This window comes from Anopheles coustani, chromosome 2 (assembly GCF_943734705.1).
Source record: "Anopheles coustani chromosome 2, idAnoCousDA_361_x.2, whole genome shotgun sequence".
In the NCBI taxonomy this organism is placed as follows: Eukaryota; Metazoa; Arthropoda; class Insecta; order Diptera; family Culicidae; genus Anopheles; species Anopheles coustani.
In genome coordinates this window covers 7150746-7171556 of record NC_071289.1, presented here as the reverse complement: position 1 = coordinate 7171556, position 20811 = coordinate 7150746, and the positions used below count along the sequence as shown (strand labels likewise).

Sequence of the window (20811 nt, the reverse complement as noted above, 5' to 3'; positions counted from 1 at the left end):
GATCCTTATAATAAACCATAGCAAATCTAGTTTTTGTTGTCTTAAATTTTACATTATTATTTAGCTCATCAAAATACCCCAAATTCAGCTGAACAAAAACTTGCAACACACTGTAAATCGGGCACGCGAAATCGTCCACAAAATGGCCACTCGTTGAAACGGTTTTCCGCCGGGAACTGCAGTGAAAAAGTGCGACAACAATCGACGCAACTGTCTTCATGCCTTTAGTTGTTCTTTTTCCCCAACGCTTTGCTTCCCACGTCGTTCGGTCCGCGGTGCGGTCCCCTTGGAGAGATTCACTTTCAGCCGATGCACATCGGCGGAGCGATTAGTGCGAAACGCGAATTGTCCGCAATGGCAATGTCTGCAAATCGTTTCACCAGTGAAGTCGCTGTCCGTTTCGGTTGATTACGGCGTTTTGTGCGGACCCTGCCTTTACCCCCCCGAAGCGGAAGCTTAGCGCCACGGCGGTGCGTGGAATGTTGTTCCAGTTGTTGGTGCCCCGGGGTCCACGCTGGTCATATCTTGACCATCTGCAGACTGTGCGCCATCGGTACGACCTCTTTTTGCACTTTGAATTGGATAATTGTCGCGCCGATGGTTGTGTGCGTTTCGTTCTTAGGTTGTTATTTTCCAACGGTCAGTTTAAATCTTTTTAACTCTACTTTGAGTTTTTCTTCCCAATCTTGTTTGAGAAACAATTCCAAACACCAAGCAGTGCTTTCCACCGCCAACTGCGTTACAACATTGTAAGCTGACAGGCAAAGAATTGCCAAACGCGTACCGTTTCTTTTTCAACAACCAGAAGTAAGAAAAAATAATAAACCGCTAGAACCGCCAAAGCCAGACACGGAGATCGGATCGGTTGTCGTTATGGTCGTCATGGCATTATGATTCATAGGCGACCATTACAATATGCAAGCACATTCCTTTTATGGGCCCACACCGCGGGCTTACGGTGGAAGGCCGTCTCACTTGTCGTAGGAGGAGTTACGAAATCACTCTCTTGGCGATCGCGAACGAATATTGATTACCCCGCCCGGCCACCCGCCCCCGGGTTAAGAGCACCCGAACTGCCCGGAACGGATGGTATTAAGAATATCAATAAGGGCCGAACGGTGGAAAACAGGAGTCTGATTGACATTCCACGAATTGAGACATTCTTCATCGTGATCTAGAAGAATCAAATAATTTTTAATGTGATTTCGTACGACCACGTGTTTCACGGTTGAAACAAGTTCTCACAAATTGGTTCTAGGTTTTCTCTTGGGATACTTCGAGTCTTCTAAAAGCTTCTTTAATAACTCATATTGCTTATCTCGGCGGAATGATGGAGATCCTTCTCGTCTGTACGAAACCATTATCAACAGACACACCTTACACGGCACATTTGTGTGTCCTCCCGTCGTTCATCATCACCCGTTTTGATTATTTGCTGTTCATTATTTTTGAAGGTTACCTCCGAGGCTTCAGATGCAGCTTCAGATGACCACTTCCACAGCCGTAAATCTTCCTCCCGGGCTAGATAACTTCTCATCCGCTCATATGTCCCCCGCTGCCATCTGCGCCATCCACCGACGGGCGTTTCAAGATCAAACAAGGCTTCACCGAGCCCACACTACTCAGCCCACGGGTTTGCAGCTTTTATTGAGATCACAAACCAACCAACCAACCAGCTGGTCCAGGCTCGTGAGAAGGGGTTTTCGGTCGCGATTAATACTCGGTAATAAGATAGCCAGACAATTTATCTTAATTGCCGCTCTTATAAAGTCCGGGCGCGAGCTCGAAGAAGGGACCAAGGCAAAAAGGGTAGCATTTTAACGCACGCACGAAAAGATGGTAGATTGATTATTGGGAACGTGGCCCGGGTGAATGAGCTCACCCAGCAAAACGGGGGTAGATTTGGGCAGCACAGAGGTCAGACTGATTGAGGACTGGTTAGTAGCTTGGCGAAGCGGTTGAAGGCCTTAAAAAGTGTTATTTGGAAACCTTCCAAAGTCGTTAACACCTACATCAGACACAGATCAAGAAACCACATTAATTTCTCCGACAATATTTACCTATAAAATATTGGTTTTACTTCAATCAAAACAGCCGCTATTTTCTCTGAAAATGTTTTCAAATAATTATAGAAGGTCGTTAAAAACCTCCTATTTGCAAGGAATGCCATATGCTTTGTTCAACTGAAGATGTTTATCACTTTCGATTTTCCTGCAAGAATATCCCTTTATGTGGAATTGACATGTGTTCAACATATGTTTTCCATGCAACTCCACTTATCCACAGCGGAGGCATAAATACCATTTGCATATTTGTAAGCATGCAGATACACCACAACAAAACACATACTTTTTCGTACATTGTTTCGGTTTAATTTCGGCCTCGGGGCGGATGATTTGCGGCCCTTCGTCGAACGTAAACGATGTTGTTGCCAAGGAAAAATTGAAAGGATGGGCCCGTAAACGAAACGAATCTTCGCGTTGAAGGGTTATCTTCGCAAGGGCTGGGTGATACGCCACACGATGCAACAGCTTATGGCCTTAGGTTCACGACGATTAATTTGTCGGAATTGTTCGCTGGTTCCGCGTGTAACGCTGGAAGCCGTTAATCAGCGGCTTGATTGATGGCCCGTCGGGGTCGCCGATTTTCCGAACGCCGCCACACCGTTGACATTTGAAAGGAATTATGATTTAACCAAGGCGCTGTTCAAGCGAGACGCGAACCCGTTCACCAATCATCATGCACCGCAGATGCATATCACCTCGCTGACGGCGCTCGTAATTGAGTGATTGGAAAATTAGTGTGCGGAAAAAGGTGGTAGGTGGTAAGGTGGTGGAAGGTACGATGTTCCCGGCCCGTGAAACCGAACGCTGGCAAAATGTCAGCCCAATCCGATGGCCGTATGTGGGAAAACTGACCTCATTCGGTGTGATCTGCACGACGCTTGGATCACGATTCGTATCGCACACTCCAGTTTTCCTCGGCATGAGAGCTGCACTTTGGCTGCACTTGACTGCACGAGTGTGTGTATGTGTGTGTATGTGGCGCGTGGAATGCACTTGTTTTGCGGCAGCAACATTAAACAAAGATAGTGCAAGGAAGCGGGCTAGAAGAGGAGGAGCGTGCTAAGATCTGGCATGTGCTATGGCAACGTTAATCTAGATCGTTTTCGTTATGGCATTGGTTGATTGAAGTTACGATCTGTTGGATGGATGCATGATATCTTCATGTGCGAGACAAAGAAAGATATTTTGAAAAATTGTTTGTTTAAATATTTTCAGAAATTTTAAAACTGATCGTCAGTTCTTTTTTTCGCCCAACTTTCATACATAATCAATCACATCGTTTAATACTCCTTCTCTTACTCCCTTCACAACCGTCTTGAAACATTTCACATGCCGCGGCCGTGATGGTGATGATCTCAACCTACTTCTTCCCGTTCTTTTTTAATGACATAACTCTCGCAGTCACACCAAGGACGATTCACTTAACCGCACTCAGCTGACGACCAATGTTGCAAGAAAGGGTGCAGCCGTAAATCATCCTCCCAGGACCATTTCAAGCTGCCTCTGCTGCTGATAAGGATGTGAGAGAAGTTGCCCAAGGGGTCAAATCGGGTGCTTTTTTTGGGACAGTTGCCCGCCCAAGTCTGTACGTAGGAATTCCTTAGATTACAGATGTCCGATTGTGTAGGCCAAGCACGTTAAGATTGTAGAAGCACATATAAAGTTATTTCCGATCCGGTTTGGGCAGTTTTAATTTTAGCCTTTTGGTAGAGATATAATTAGGAACATTGTAAACATGGGCTCCATTTCATGTTTTGGTAGCTTCAAGATTTAGATGGCAGCTTTCCCTTTCGGTATTTGTTAATTAAATTATCTCCTAGTAGAACAATATTTCATAGCTCGATGAAAGTATTGATTTGACGTTGAAGAGTTCAATTCCATAAACATATGTTTCCCGATTTGTCTTCGACATTTTAGAATCTTGCCTTTAGTCGAATAAAAGTATATTTAAAGAAGCAAAAGAGAGTTTCCAAAGGAACAACCTGCTGCAACATTGGTGACATCATCGATAGCTGTAAGAAACGAACCATTGTGGCCATCCTTACACACCCCTTATTTTTCCTAAGAACCCTACGTAGACAGCGATCGTTACGCTATCAGTCTAATTAGTTTCCCTCCTCCCGTGTTTCGCTTTCAACCATCCAACCCTGACCTCGAGCTCGTTCGATCGATCAGTTCCTACGCAATTCCTTTCCCTCCGGCGTGCGTTGGGTCGCTTGTTTGCTACTCGGCCACCTCCGACGTGGCCACGCGCAAAAACCACAAATGCGTGGTCGCTCGCGTCGTCCAAATGCCAAATCGTTACAAATTCATTCAGAAGAGCTGCGTGGTAGCTCTGCGCTCCCGTCCACGAGGCCACGCGTGGAAGGTGGTTGTGGGACTGGAAATTCATTCATAAAAATACCTGCTGAACTTGATCGATCAACCCACAACTTCCCTCGGTTGTGGAGGGAGTTATAAGCAGGCGACTCGTTGCCGGTACCACATCGGCCGGATGTAGGAGGAATCGATTCTAACAAGCCGAACCAATGCCAAACCGTGGGCTTGAAGCTAATCGATACACCACACTCAGACTTTACCCGTTGCAGGATTGCTGAAACCTACCGTTTCCCCCGCAGGATTGGTTCCAGGTAATCAGTGGAGTTCGGAACCAGAGATCGGTGGCTCGTACCATAAAAGTCCTGCCGTTGGAGCCGTTCCCGGAGCTGCTCGGGAGTCCTGTAGAATATACACTGCCCCCAATAGCGGTCCTAATATGGAACTGTTCTTTGTTCCGAATCTCTTAGGAGGCCCGACGATAAAATCCTGTGTAGAGGCGTCCCACACTGCGAACGATAATTAAACCGACTGGGTGACTGGCGGTACCGGGCCAGTTTTGGTAATGCCGCCGCCGAGACGGCCATTGCACGATCGATTAATATTCATCCGGACCATATATACACACGCGGGCCTTACACGCGGGAGGTTGGAAGCCTTCTGGAAGAATAATCACAAGATGGATGATAGCAAGAGATGCTGTTGTTGTTTGCAAGTGTTGTTCCAGGTCATAAAAATGTGTTCCGAATGGGACCAAATTTGCAGTATCCAATTCTATAGCGGAATGATGCAGCCAAAGATAAACGAGAAAGGAATCGACGGCTTGTCAGTAATTCGCCAAGTTTTTACGGATTCTGGAAGAGGTCATTGATCGATTGAATACTTGTGACATTTTGGAAGGTTCCGAGGTTTAACATACAAGTATAAATCAAAGTACTAATCGGGCACGTCTATGCAGATTCACCGAAATAATTTGTCAAGGACTGTATAGTCACTTTAGTTTTAAAAATAGCGTCTAGACTAGAGCTTCCTTTTGGCATAAACGATCCATCTTGATCACACGCGCGCAACGCTGTCTAAACGGGCGGTCCCATTATTCATGGTGCTTAGGGACCAACAACAAAGCTTGTGAACACGCTTGTGAACATGACATAATACCTATGTTTAGTACGCTCGCCGTTTCCGCCCGGTATGTCCATTTAACTTTCCCCTCAACGCCACTCGTCCGTTTGGGCATTCCGCGCACACCGCGTGCATGAGCCACCTTTGCCAATTTTCCGCCATCGCCATCAGTAATGGTTACCGCTGCGACGTGTCGTGGACACTCGGCTTTCCGTTTAGATTTCCATCGAGAGGTTCAACGCGGTTGATGTTAATCCTAGGATCGCTTTGGAGGACCAGGTTTTTTTCAACAATCCACCAACAAGATCCTAACAAGGGAGTTCCAGCTTGAGCGGGTGTCTCCAAGTTGACATCTGATCGGTGACGCAGGAAGTCCAACTTTGGAGCGATCAACTCCGCGGCCCCCGCAACGGGCGCCTTCTAGTGGGGAACCACGGTAAGATGACTCGGTTTTGGGACAAACTTTCCGTACGGGGGTTCGCACGCAACGATCGCACGCTCTAAACGTCTTCCCGGGACCGGACGGAGCGTGTTAATGGGGCAAACGGGCGTGTTGCACCGGGGGCCACCGATCGGTGCGGGTAAAGTCACCTGTTCGGACGTGGATCACCTTGAAACGGCCATTAGTGTGCACAGGTGCGGCCCTCCATCGGCTCTCCCGGATGGATGGTTCGATCGGATTGCAAATCAACTCGCTCAACTGCTCCGTGCGCTCGCTCGTAGCCCACCCCCGCCGTGTGGTGGGAGGTTTCGTTGGTTGACAAACTTCTCAGGGCCACCACGAGAGGGTGGCTGGAGGTGCCGCTAGACCCTACAAAATGGTGAACCACACGAACACGGAGCTAGAAAGCATCGCCGAAGATCGCCCGGAGCTTATGCACGCACGCACGAGAGAGTTCGAAGGGGCGCAAGTTGGGTTAGAAAAATGGACAACTTCTGTCGCGCCTGGTATTATGCGTGTGCAGGCGGGCGAAACGGCCGCGGGTGGCCACCCGATTATGCTTTCGAATATGGGACGCTCGGGCGGGTTTTTGGTATGCTCTATGCTTTGGAAAACAAACCATCTGTTCGATGCGCGCGGAATCTCCTTTTCCGGGGATCCCTCGGTCGGGAGGCCGCGTACAATGTTTGTCTATCGGAAGACGTCGCGACCAGCGCGCGACATCATCGTGCCGTGAAGCGTGTTGGAATCGTTTCGCAATCTGCATCATGTATTAGTGAGTCTTATGATCGGCTGACCGCATGAAGAAGATCAATAATGAGGGCGCCTTAGGGAGGGTGGGACTTAGAGTCGGTGTCTAGACACCGGGGGATTGAACTGAGGAAGCTTCAAAACGACTCCGGTGATAGCTATTTGCGGATCAAGGTAATTCGGCATGTTGAAAGTTAAGTAACACGCTTTTTGAAACACTCAAAACATGTTTTTCAATTTAAATTTGATGATTATTATAAGGTTAGCGAATCGCTCGATGATGAGAAAGATGAGTGGACGTTATGTTATTATACTGTAAAACTAAGTCCCATTACAGACCTTGCAAATCATGTAAATTGCAATTGTGGATTGTAAAGTTTCTCGTCAAGACCATCAAATCCCATGCTTTTGCAAATGGACTGAACGACGGAAAGGACAGTTGTAAACGTCCGAGATGGAAGACATAATGGGATACGGTTTTACATCGCTCCTTTTGTGGACGACACGACACGATACATGATTGCCTAGCAGACGATCAAATGATCCCTCGCCGGAGATAGATACGGACTTCCCCCCCCCCCTCTCGCGACCCATGTTCACGAAGTTGCCCTCCGGCTAGGCTATTCCTCTCGTGATCGTCTCGGCCCAAAAGGTGAGAGTGAAAATGGTTGAAGAAGAAAGGAAAAAGGGGTGGGAAAAAACACGTCGGTGGAGGAAAACATCCCTGGCGTGTCGGGCAGAAAACGAATTCCGGCGCAAACGTTTAGCGAAAGTAAACATAAAACCAAACAACCGCGTGGCCAGCCGTACATTATGCGCGTCACGCGAGCCACAGAAACATGTACATGTCCAGGGGGACTGGTACACGCGGTATCCCCGGGGGCTAGGACTCCAAATCTGGGGAGGACAAATTGTTTATTTACCGGTTATTCAAACGCCCCAAAACTCCGACTAATCGACAGACTGCTTTTTGGCGCGCTGCTTTGTGTGTTAAAGCGCGAGTTTTCCTTGTTCCCCAACGACGCTTGACGTCCGGTCCGTCGGAAAGGCTGCTAGCAAATGCTGTCCAATTTTTCCGACCCCGAGTTTGTGGTTTATTTGACCGGGCTCAAGATGACTTACTGCAGTGTACACGTTCGACGACGAGTGCGTCATGCGCCTTAAGGTAACAGATTTTTCCTTTCAACCGCCAACCAAAACCAGGGCCTCAACTTCACTGAAAGTACCTACGGGTTTTGTTTTCTGTGTTGCCGCCGGTGTAAATTTGTTCCGTACAGATGTTGCATATGACGCCGGCCCGACGGATGGAGCACAAACCACACACTGTCCAACATGTGTCCGGCCATTGCTCAACATGAGAAAGCTAATTTGAAACATTGCACACGTCAATGGTGGCCGGCATGTTGCGGCGTCGGAGCGCCGGGATGAGCTGGTCAAGGTGTTGTAAGTTCCTGTGTGTTCAAGGGAGTTGAAGAAAAGACACAAATCTGGACCTGAAGTACTGAAACCTTAGGTTAAAAGAAACATTCCTTTGGTTATTCAAAATGCCAAAGATTCTGAGAACTTTTCGAAGCGTTACTTCACTAAAATTAGCAAAATTCATACCCATTTACACAGTTTCTATTTCCTCCCGGAGGTCTTCACTGCTTGGGTATGAAAACATTTGCTGTTTTGCTAGCGGACGGTGAGTAATCCCGCTTTGTAGCGCTCGCCGACATGAAATGGCGATGGCATATTGTTATTACAGCATCTCCTCCCATTCGTGTGTTGGCTCCTCCCAGCAAATGGGTGCGGTGTTGTAATTAAAAATTAAAAACAAAATCGTGCACCAACATACAAGACAATTCGTTATGCCTGTGACTAATAGTGACTTTGCCGGCGGTTGTGTGGATTTAACTTTGTTTGGTACACAGTCCCAGAACAACTATAACCTATTTGAGAGACACGGCGCATCTTGGATGTTCAAATAACCCAAAATCCGATGGTTATGACATTCATCGCACAGTAAACTTTCATTTTCCTCCGCCGTGTTTAAATTGATCCACAAGGTCATTAATTGAGGTCACGCTGAAGAATAACGTCTTAATAGATAAACCAACGATCAGCCATCGACGACTGCCCGATAAGGGATACCAATAAACTTCCCCAAACATGGACTGCTCTGGACTTGGTAGCCTATATATCATAAATTTTGCCACGACCTGTGTGAAGGCGAAGATCTCCGCCTTTGAAGAGACCATGTCTCAAGTGTGGGCTACCGGGGTTTGTTGTCCACCATCGGGTCGGTTTTCGTCTTCTTTTTTCGTGCGCCATCGAAGTCCGGGAAGTGCTGGCGCAGTCGTGGTGGTGCCTTTCTTACCTTTTCCGGAGTGATCGTGCCGTGTGAACCAATTTGCCGTTTGGGCTCATTAACATAAGCTCCACCGGAGGCTCGGGCCGAGGTCGTGCGTGTCCCAGTTTGGAAGAGAGTGAGCTGCAGCAACTAGATTAAAGCAACACGGATACGTACGTTAAGTGGCCGTATTCTTCGTATTGTCCATCGCATCGGGATGCAGTCGAGGATCGATCGTATTGACAAACTCGTAGTAAAAAGTTCTCCAACTCGAGCGAGCTGAAGTAGATGCACTGTTGGGCACGACGGAATCAGACACGAAAAAAGGGTGTTTCGATTCGGGGAACCCATAAGTTAACCAAATAGTGCCCTCGTTAAAACGCGAGTCCAGACAGTCCTCAAGGGAGTCGAGTGGAAGTTCGTTGCCAGCATGGTGGAGGCATGGGAGTACTTGCATCACTTCAAGGGCCAAGGTTTATCTCTTCTGCCTTAATTTGACAAAACCACAAAACGGCCCCGGAAAACCTCGATAATGGCCTCTGAAGAGCCACTCAAAGGGTACGTTTCATACCGCTCTACTTCGGGATCATAAAAGTGAGCTCCCTTTTTCCCCAAAATGGGATCGATTAAAACGCATTTAGTGGAGCATCGTGTGCCGTCGTACCTTCGGAGGATTCCCCCACGCAATGCTTTGCCACTTATGGAACTGGATTGACATTCACCAATATTGACAGCCATCCTTCAGCCGATCAGCGATGGCGATGAACGTAAATGTCATCACCTCAAAGGGATCGTGCGGCGCTGTGGCGTCCTCTCACAATGCACCGGGACCTGACTTCCTGGTCCGACACGAAACCCCTTCGATATAAATAGTCGCTTTTCTCCTCTGGTTTGGTGGCTGAATTCTATTCAATTTGCATTTAACGCATGCATTTATAGGCCCGACCGGTCCGCGTCCGATTCAATTATTCGCCCGCCGCACGAGAATCAATGTTGACGGACCGGTGGTTCCTCCCCGGACCCGGTCCCGGATCCTAAAATCCTCCCCGATCGTGTCGGGCGAATCATAATTTTACGCTTTGAGTTTTATTTCACAGTGTTTACGGCTTCGGGCCGACGGCGAAACTGTCAACAGTCCGTCCCGTCCCGTACGAAATGGGAGATGAAGATCGCGATTGAGATGATCGAGTCGGTTGGGACTACTATTTGGCGACGACGATGACGATCATGATGATGATGATGCTGATGATTTCACATACTGCACCTACTGAAAGGTGCAGCAGCACCGTTCGATCACACTCCACCGCCTGACACCTGCATCTGAGATGAAGTAGAAACCGCCGAGCCGCAAGAGTGATTGATGACTCGGAAGTTTGCCTCATCCGTTGGTTAATTTGTGTCTAATGATTTTTGTCGCCGATGGACGGGATCAAGGATGGGACGATCGGTCGGTGTCTGTGTGTCAAACAGTTGAGTTGCGGTCTAGCATTTCTCGATTTGACTGATGGGACTGACGGTGTTTTTTTTTTCCTCCTGTCTTTTCGGGAGGACTTTGTAAGTCCTACCGTATCGGAAAAGGGCGAACTGTACAAGACAAATAAACAGCCGCCCAACTCCTACGCTAGAGATGACTGATACTCTTTTAATCCGTTTCCATAAGAAAAAAAGGGGCTTGGACAGTTCCGAGAACGCACTCTTTCTCTCTTTCCACCCGTCTTTGTGATTTTAATCCACCCGATTAACCACAAATGTGTCACGCACGTGTGACCCACGGATCGGAAATAGGAGTCCCGGAGTCCCGATTCACTCGTTTCGTTATAGATTCGGTTCTCCCAGCAATGTCCCAGAGACGCAAGAAAAGTTGAGTGAAAATCCTAAACCAAACATATTTTTCCTACCCTCCTGCTATCGTGGGACTAGGATTTAATTTTAGGTCAACCTAAATTTAGTTCCTTCTGCTGGTCCCGTTGCATACGAACTACGGAGGACGTAGGGAAAAAAATCTGGTAAACACCCCCCTTGGTGCAACACGTGAGAATTTTTCCTTCTCGAAGGGAAAATGTTTTTTGTTGGTGGACTACACACATGTTTCGTGGTTTGACAATGATGACTTCATTTCTGTAATGAACTCCTGATACCCGATCGCCCGCAGCGGTTCCGATCAGCTGGAAATACGGTCGTCCCGGTAGGTGTTTACAAGTTTTACATATCTCGAACAGTTGGAAGAACTTTTATGTCGTTAAAATTGCTGGTGGTGCTGTAATATAAGTACCGTATCAAACGAAGGGTGCTCATTAGGGGACCAACTTCGAGAAATGGGATCCATGCGCATTCTCCGGAGGCGGAGACTGATGAAAAATATACTTTTAATGGGCCTCGTTTTCGATTTCGATGGACATTTACGATAGACGAGTCCAAGAGCAAGATGAATAGCAGATTTAATTGCAAAACACCATTCGAAGTGATTCGAAAGAATCAAAATACGGACCGTAAAAACATCCAGCCCAGCCCCGAAACGGTAGCACTCATTCTTCCTGGTCCGCCCGGCGTCGCGTGTCGACAGTGTTGCGGGATGCGTGAAAAATCCATTCCATTAATTTCAATCCATCACGGTTCGGGGACACACAGTCAGACAGGCCGCCTCACGCGCGCGCAATCCGATGCAACGACGACGACGACGGCGCGAATCCCCGCACGGACGGCACTCACCTGGATGTGTGCGGATTGCGTCGAAGCCGTACGGTGCGTAGGAGTCCACGGCAGCCGACCCCAAAACCCCACCGAAGACGTCTATTTTCATGCCGAAAAATAAAAACAACATCAGGTCGATGGACGACGGCGACGCGCGCTGCGCATTGCTTTTCTTTTGCCGGCCTGTCAACTTTCCTTCCCGGCTCGCGGGGGGAGGAAGGGCTGCGGCCGGAGGGACTAAATGATCTGTCACAAATCACACCGTAATGAATGTGGTCTGCACGACGGTGAGCCGCTAGTCGGCGAGCTACACAAAATATAAATTATACGCGCTTCTATTTCAACATTCGCCAACATTCAGAGCGGGGCCCCACCGTTTTCGATCGCTCGCAGCGGGTTACACTTTAATTGAGTTCCTTCCCTGCGTCGTCGTGGGGAGTCCCTCCCATCCCTCCCTTCGACCTGCTCTTCCCTTCTTGTGTGAGAAGGCATCCCGAGCCACGAAACGGGAAGCGCAAACGACCCACCGTTTGGTGGCAAGCGGCAACGTGATACTGTTACTAATTAAGCCATTTGTTGCCATTTTATAAATATCGCGACACAAACACTAACGTCCTACTATCAAAAGCAACTATCCTCCCCGGGGGTGAGGGGCCGATGTACCGATGTTGCACCTGTTCCCTTTTTCCGGCTGACTACACCCAAATAGAACCCTTTCGAGCATTTCGCCACACGGGGAGAAGCTGTTTGGAATAATAAAAAAATGCTGGCCTAAAATATATGTATGGAAGCCGACCTCACCAAGCGGTCACGGGCGATGTAGAGAAATTATTCTATTTCCACATCGTGCACGATCTTTTTTTTCGACTTGCAGTTTCCATTCAAACTCCCCGGGAAAGCCCCCGCCGCCTCAGTGCGAAACGGAAGGGCGACCTTCAACGAGCCAGAACGAGGTAGCTCCAGTATGGCGGCATTCGACAAAAAAAAAACGAAGCGCAGGAGATCCGCCTTGGTGCGGTTGGGCCATTTAAAGCGTTACCTCCGTTACGGTGGGCGGCAAAACGTTCGGCAGCATATTGACGATCGGCGGAGGTACCCTCGCATAAATCTCACAGATATATGTATGCGAACGGAACGTTTGATGACCCTGCCGAGGGCTTCCATTTACGAATAAAACAGTGCAGTTGACTATGAAGCAAATTTAGTGTCGCAGGGCTGGCGCTAGATCTATGCTTTCCTCGAACCCATTAAATATGCTCCCCAAAATACCAGACAACCATGGTTTGCCGGCACAATCGCAGCAGATCAAAGCACCAGGAAGCTGGACGCCGGGAACACTTACGGGAATGATCTTCCCGGTAAAAAGGGTGACAGTTTTTCCCGTGTCGCAAAAGGGCCATTAAATTGCCAAACGGTTTTGATTGGTGGCGGTGCAATATGGCGCTCCACGGTGATGAATTATCCCCAAACAAACCCTTTCATCTTCGGCTGCGGTAAAAGTGTATATTTTGAATAATGTTTCAAAATAATGCACCTCGCTTGTCACCGTTTTGTGATGATTTACCGCGGCCCGGACGCTCGATGGAACGTTTGACATTTAGGTGGTTACGATGGTTTTGGAGGAGCTTTTTGAAATGTTTAGCACAACCGTGAAGACCATCTCGTACGTACACATACAAGGAGTCAAACTTTCCGCTTGGGCTCAAAAAAATGTTATTTTACCTAATCTTCATGAACATAAGACCACTGAGCTGATCAAAACGACCTCTGACTCTTGAGTCCTACACCATTGGCCAACATTAAATGGTTTCTAGAATTGGAATTATGAAACAATCTTCTATTTCCCAACGATATCTTAGCCCATGCCCATTGCGATATAATTGAATCTATCGACTTAAAGTACACTTTTCACATCATGCTGCGATCACCGACGTCCGCTGCACTTTGCCGCATTTCTGTAATGCAAACTGACCTGCCGAAGGTTAGCTCGTCAACCAACATAACTGACAATAATGATACCCTCTTCGAACACGGGGTGAAGACTAACGATCCCCCGCTAAATAACCGATCGTACGGGTCGATTGATGGATGCACGCCCGGACATAGTGTCCTCCCTGCCGTCCACCGGTGGGGAGGGAGTTGCAATAAACGGTTTAGGTGCCCAACCCACCCCTACTACGCGAGGGAAGAGGGTCAGGAGGCCATGAAACTTCCGAGACGCGCCGATCGGCACACCGATCTATCATCTCGCTCGCGATCGGACCGAACCAGTGGGAATCAATAATTGATACCGAAAGTCATGCTCTCGATACTTTATCTCCATCAACACCATGCCGTCACCAGGCGCGGACGCGGGATCCACCGAGTGCTGCGGATTATTTCATTTACGATTGCTCTCGAAGGCGCCTGGTGAAGACCCCCTTCTGGCCCCGGTTGCCCCGTCCCTCCGAAGTGGTGCGTCATCCAACTTCCATGCGGCGAGTCACCTTGCGCAACGCTATTAATAATTCCACCTCGACCATATACAACCGGGGCGGTTGGGCGAGATCGCATTCGTCGGGCATGACTTTGCCCGATCGACGCCGACCGACTCCCAGAAAACCGTGTGTGGACTCCCACACGCCCCCCGGTCGACCCGCTTGGCGGAGGCGGGGAGGTTCACGCCCACACACGGCGAGGGGAAGGGACCACGCGCGCGGATCGTCCGGATTTGTTTCGCGGTCCCGCGCGATATGTGTGCACGATGTGATCGATTTCTTTTATGCTAATTTCTGGCAGGCCCCATGATCGGGGTGCTTTAATCTGTTTGTGGGTGTGTCGGGAGGATGCGTGTGGGATGACTGACAAAAGGCTGAAACCGGAGCGCCATATGCTCGATACGATGCCATTTGGTGTGTCCTCCAGGACGCGGAGCATCGCGTAACAGTGGTCTAAATTAGATTATCAAAACAAATGGAACAACCATTTTGGGATTTTCGACGGTAAGCGGATGGCATTTATCTTACAAATGGCCTCCCATATGCACCCACCGGGGAGGTATGTTTGTTCCACAATCTGGAATTCGTCGTGAGCGTGCATACATAAGGGCTGATGATATTCTTTTTTTCACAATCAAAACCAATGGAGCGATTTCTGCCCTTTTTTTGTAAACATTTTTAATGTTTTTATTTCATAAGTCATTGGATTTACTCTGGGATGCAGTAGGCATGTTTTCTCTAGCTGTAATTATAGACGGAGCAAGAACTGCGGCTTAGTCAGCATTTAACGTGCTCTGAATCACACCGATTCGAAGCTATTTTTTCAAGAGATGCGTAATGCAGATCTATATAGGGTCTCAGGGCCAAGTACTACGAATTAAAATTTAGATCCAATTCAATACTATTATTTATTTTTAATGAAAACCAATAATGCTTTCTTCGATCTGTCCTGTCGTCGGCTGGATACGTATGAGTTATTGAGGAAAATTATTATCACTAGGGTAGTTTTATTACGTTGTCAAAAAATAAAGTTGAAAAGAATAATTGAACAAGATCTACAAAAACCATTAGCTAGAGCATTAGAAACGTAGTAGTTCTCTCAGGATGCACACCCTGAAGGGACTTTAAACCTAAACAATTCTATTCGACTTGTCAGATTTAATTGATCCAACGCTTCGTCGTGCGTAATCTAGCACGGACGATGAGGCCCCTAGATGTTTTTTTCCCCCAGTCCCAGTTCCAGCGCACTCTACAATATGCTCCATTATATGCACGTGCGCCACTCTGGGAGGTGCGCTTGGTCTGGCGGCGAGATGTTTGATGATTTGATTTCACAGTTGGCGCTCGCTGTTTGTTTAGCGCGCTTGCTGTGTTCAGCGAATGTGGCGATGTGCAGCACATATTTACTCGCCCGAAGACTCGCACATTCCCTTCTGCAGCGGAGTCCAAGCACATATTTTTGTTTTACGAACTGGCACCACCAACACCAAGGAGCCCCCCCCAACTGAACAACGGTCGAGGTGAACCCATCCCAGCATCCACCGCTGCGTTAGCTCTCTTTTGGAATTTGGTTAAATCAATATTTAGCACGGATAATGAAGCGATCCACACCATCGCACGGATGGAAATAGACAAATTTGGACCCCACTGGAGTTCGACCGCAAGCGCACCGAGATCCGGAGTTATGCAACCCGCACACAACGGTCGGTCGCGACTACCGAAACAATGGTAAACAATGACAGGTTTTGACATTGGGCTTCCAAATATAGTGCGCGTAATGTTGATTTCACCGGCAGGCGTCCAAATGCGTGGGGCAATAAGTGTTAAGTTGGGCTGAATGTCGTAACTTCATCCTAAGTGCAGCACGAGAGGCAAGCTCAGCGATGAGCTTCATCTTTCTGTAAATCGTCAAAATGATAAATACCATTGCATCACCGACAGTTAAATTTCTATCAATGCAATAATGCGGTGAGTCACGATCGATCATTTTGTTCCGATCCAGAATTCCACCACAACTTCGAGTTTGGGTTTATTTTTCAAATGCCCATCAACATCATTATCTGAACAGAGCCATCGGTGGGCATGTCCTTAAACGCTGCTGTTTAAACAATCACGTCTCTCTGTCTCAGGCCCTGGAGGACACACCTCTCTGGGTGTTGCTCATCGAGGGGCACATACATTATTTGCTGGTGACATCAGACCGATGGTGATAGGCGATCAGATGTTGTCGTATTCAAGCCAGTTTTTGTTAGCACCTGCTCCCCAATCGAATAGGCCCAATGATTACTGTTCTAATGGAAAATGTTGTTCCTCCTTTAAAAGCATCGTAAAATGACCCAAAAGAAACACCTAGCTTGCTTTGTTAAATTGAAATATTTAATTGTAGGAAACATCCGTTATTAAAACATGTCCTACGTCACGATACTAAAGTGTGCATGCACCTTCAGATTTAAATTACGTGAGCAGTTTGAGGTGGTATTTGTTACAGGACACACGACGATACAAATTAAATTTTTAATATTGCCCCTGTTTTGTTATCTAACGGTGTAACGGACTCACCTCAATACAAACGGCTTCCATCAAACTCGTATTCAAAGGCTCTGACACGTGCAAGACCGATTTTGTCCGTTAATGTAGTAGGCTGGGCTAAAACAATCAGAACTCGAAGTGACAGAACAAACGAAAAAATGGCACAGCTAACTTTGCCACAAACACCGTTCCCTCTCGTGCCACAGAACGTTCTGAGTGCGGAAAACCGTCCGTTTACCATCAACGATCTGCCGCCGGCAGTCCGGGTTGCATTCCCTGGCCTAAAGGCGTTCAACAAACTCCAGGTGACGGTTGCCGGTGCCGTGTTGCAGTCCGAAGATTCACTCGTCGTCAACGCACCGACCGGTTCCGGTAAGACGGTTATTCTCGAGCTGGCAATCGTGAAGCTGTCGGTTGAGTGTGCCGGCGTGAAACCGTTTCGGGTGGTGTACCTTGCCCCCACGCGGTCACTGTGTGCGGAAAAGTATCACGAATGGAGGACCCGGTTTGCGGCACTCGGTGTCAGCTGCATCCAATACGACGGTGACAACGCGGTCGAGGACATTGGCAGGCTCGGTCAGCACCAGTTGATTCTGAGTACGCCGGAAAAATGGGAAGTATTCACACGCCACTGGGGCGACCAGACGGTGGCGAACGTGCTCCAACCGGTCCGGCTGTTCCTGATCGATGAGATCCAGGTGATGGATGATGGCGTGCGTGGTGCGAATCTGGAGCTGGTCGTGTCGCGCATGAAGTACATCGATTCCCGGCTGCACCGCGGCGAGCAACGGAACGACGGTGGACAACCGGAATCGATCCGGTTCATCGCCGTGTCAGCCTGCATTCCGAACGTGGACGATATAGCGCGCTGGTTAAAGAACGAACGTAACGTGTTGCCGTTTTCGTTCGCCGAAACATACCGATCCACCCGTATCGGGCGGCACGTTGTTGGATATCCGTGCACCACGAATCCGTACAAGTTCGAAATGGATTTAAACTACAAACTGCCGGCCATAATCGAAGAGTACTCGCGCCAGAAACCCACGCTGGTGTTCTGTTCGTCGCGCAAGAGTGCCGAAACGACGGCCAGTTTTTTGGCACGCACGAACATTCAGCGATCCCTTCCGCCTGGGGCGATCCTGGCCCAAATTTCCTCCCAAATAGCGAGCAAGCCGCTGCGGGATTGTGTCGAGAAAGGGGTTGCCTTCCATCACGCCGGTTTGCTGCTCACCGATCGGAACTGCATTGAGACGCACTTCCGGAGCGGACACTTGGCCGCACTCTGTTGCACCAGCACGCTCTGTATGGGTGTGAATCTGCCCGCGTACCTTGTGATCATCAAGTCTACCTTTAGCTTCGGGGGGAAAAACTACTCGGACAACTATATACTACAGATGATTGGCCGAGCTGGTCGTGCGCAATACAACGAGGACGGGGTGGCAGTGATCCTGACGGCCGAAGAGAACGCGGAACACTACCGGAAACTGGTGGCCGGCACGGCACCCGTCGAGTCGCAGCTGCACCATCGCCTTGCGGAGCTTCTGAACTCGGAGATTGCACACGGCATCATCTACGACCAACCTGCGGTGATGGAGTGGATAAGGTCCACCTTTTTCTATGTACGGGCGCGAACCAATCCAACCCATTACCAGCTGTCCGGAGCGCGGGACATCGAGGACGAAATCGAACAAATGTGTCGCGATACAATCGATTCGCTGGAGGAAAGCGGTCTGATCCTGAAGCGGCGTCCGAACGCACTGTTTTCCACCGCCTGCGGGAAGCTGATGACTCGTAACCATCTTTCCTTCAAGACCATGCGGTTGCTTCAGTCGGATATGAAGGGTACGGAATCGATGCAGCAAATGTTGCAACTTGTCGCGAGGGCAGACGAGTTCTGCGAGTACAAGTGTCGAAACAACGAGAAGCGTATCCTGAACTCGCTCAACGTTCCCTCGGCAAGGGATGCCACCGGAGGTCATCCAGAAGAGATTGCCGGCGAAGAACCCCCAACTGGCGTGCGATTTCGGTGGCCGGGACGAATCAGCTCTACCGAGGCAAAGGTGTATTGTCTCGTACAGGCCGTGTTCGGGAATTTAACCATCAACGACCATGGCCTTCATCAGGAGGCGGTCAAAATAGTTACCCTTGGTGCGCGCATTGGCCGGTGCGTGGTGGGATTGCTGGACGCCAACGGAAGTCAGCTTCCGGCCGGGTGCTTCCAAGCGATGCTGAACGTGTCCCGGTTGATTCAGTGCTTCCAGGCGAAGTTGTGGTTCGACAGCCCGTTCATAATGAAGCAGTTGGATCAAATCGGACCAAAACTTGCACGCCACCTAGCCGACCGTGGCAAGGTAACGTTTCGGGCTGTGCGCGAATCGGATCCGCGCGAATTAGAATGGATCCTGAAAAAGCAACCTCCTGTTGGAAACGACATCATTGGCTTTGTTGATAGTTTGCCACAGTTTTCGATCGAGATCACGAAAACAACTGATGCTGCGAAGGACGAAGCGGAAGAACCGGTATTTTCCTGCATCGTTTCGCAAAAGAACGTGCAATACGACCCAAGGAGCATGCCGATTTCGTACAGTGTGCTTGTTGGAGACTCTTCGAACCGATTATTACTACATCGCACAATCGAAAACATGACTCCTGCCGATATGGAAGAGGGTAATGGCTTCACGTGGCCCATTTATCCGAGCAATATCTCATCGGTTCGATCCCTTTCGGCTCACCTTATCTGTTCCGATTGGGTCGGATTGGATTGTTCGTACACGTTGGATCTCCTTGATCCACCGGCCATTGTCAAAAACAAGCAAACTACCATAACACACTTCTTTCCGAATCAAACGATCACCAACAACAACAACAACACAACGATGCTTCCGGTGGAACGGGATCCTTTTTCTTGCGCTCAGGAGAAGCCAAAAGAGAAGAGGATATCCACGCTGAACGATTCGTTTGGAATTTCGGCATTTTTAAATTCACTTCGTGGTGCAAATATTTCAGCTGGGAATATGTCCTTTGCAAGCAGGATGCCTGTTCCGGCGCACGAAATGTCGATTGCAAATCGATTATCGGTCGATGTTCCTGCAGCATTCAAATCTATTGATGTCACCACAAAAACAAGTCTCAATTTAACTACTTTAAGCATGAATAACACATCCCTCGCTTCTAATTCTCTTATGAAATTACTTCGAAATCCCACCGAAAGCGGTATTTCACTGCCATCGTTAATAAACAGACAGCTTCCGACCGAATCATCCACACATGTGATCGCCGCAACCTCCATCAAGGAGCGACTTGAGATGGCCGCCGCATTAAAATCCAAAAACGACATCACTACCAGCAGCGAAGCGGAAAATGGCCCCAGTTTAGTATTGCCTCGTCCACCACGAGTGGCGCAAACCATGCCACTGCGATCGATTCTAAAGCGTCCAGCTTCGACGAGCGGGGAATCGTTTAAAAATCTACCACCTGCGGAACCGTCGGAGCTCAGAGTGCGCCGCCGATTGCGACCATATTTTAGCAGCGAAGAGTTCCGGCACATGTTCCGGGAGCGAAAGTATACGCAAAGTTTCATCCTCTGCAGCCTCTCGGAGGACATTATCGATTGCTTCAAGAGGTACAACCTATTTCTAACGTTTGGCGACATCAGCCCACGGTGGTGTTTGTTTCCAGAGGAAAGAAATGGTACACCATGTTCCATGGAAAGGAGAGTCCCACAGGAAAGAGAAGAGTATTCAGCGGTGGAAGCGTTTACTCCAGTGTTGAGGAAGAAGAAAAACTTTAATTTAGGACGTGCTGAAGATGTTATTTGCATGGATGAATAAATCAAGTCAGGACTGGTCAATTCTTTACTCAATAGTTTGAAAATATTGCCCATTTATTGATATGACGATACTATACGGTAACGCAATGTACAGCATTGCTTAAAATTCTAAGAAAGATATTCTAGTGTTTTTTTTTCAACTTTCTAAGAGAAATCATTAGAAGTGGCGAACAAAATACAAGATTTTAAGCAAGTTCGTAAACCTAAACGCATAAAAGCGGGGAAATCTATGTCTCTATCGTGTCGAGCATGGCCAG

The 20811-nt window shown here is 48.4% G+C and overlaps 2 protein-coding genes across 2 annotated transcripts in view; both read left to right on the top strand.

The window, feature by feature from the left end:
• Positions 1–16969, top strand: part of LOC131266167 (potassium/sodium hyperpolarization-activated cyclic nucleotide-gated channel 1-like) — a 28329-nt gene extending 11360 nt beyond the window's left edge. The window contains exon 2 of the mRNA XM_058268539.1: positions 16932–16969. The gene's annotated coding sequence lies outside the window, so the exon portion shown is untranslated. The remainder of the gene's footprint in view (positions 1–16931) is intronic.
• On the top strand, positions 16884–20797 carry LOC131267797 (probable ATP-dependent DNA helicase HFM1). Its single transcript, XM_058270753.1, has 3 exons — positions 16884–19681; positions 19937–20386; positions 20441–20797. Exons 1-3 carry the CDS (start codon positions 16884–16886, stop codon positions 20553–20555), a joined length of 3363 nt encoding a protein of 1120 aa, XP_058126736.1. The 3' UTR covers positions 20556–20797.
• Positions 20798–20811: the final 14 nt, after the last annotated feature.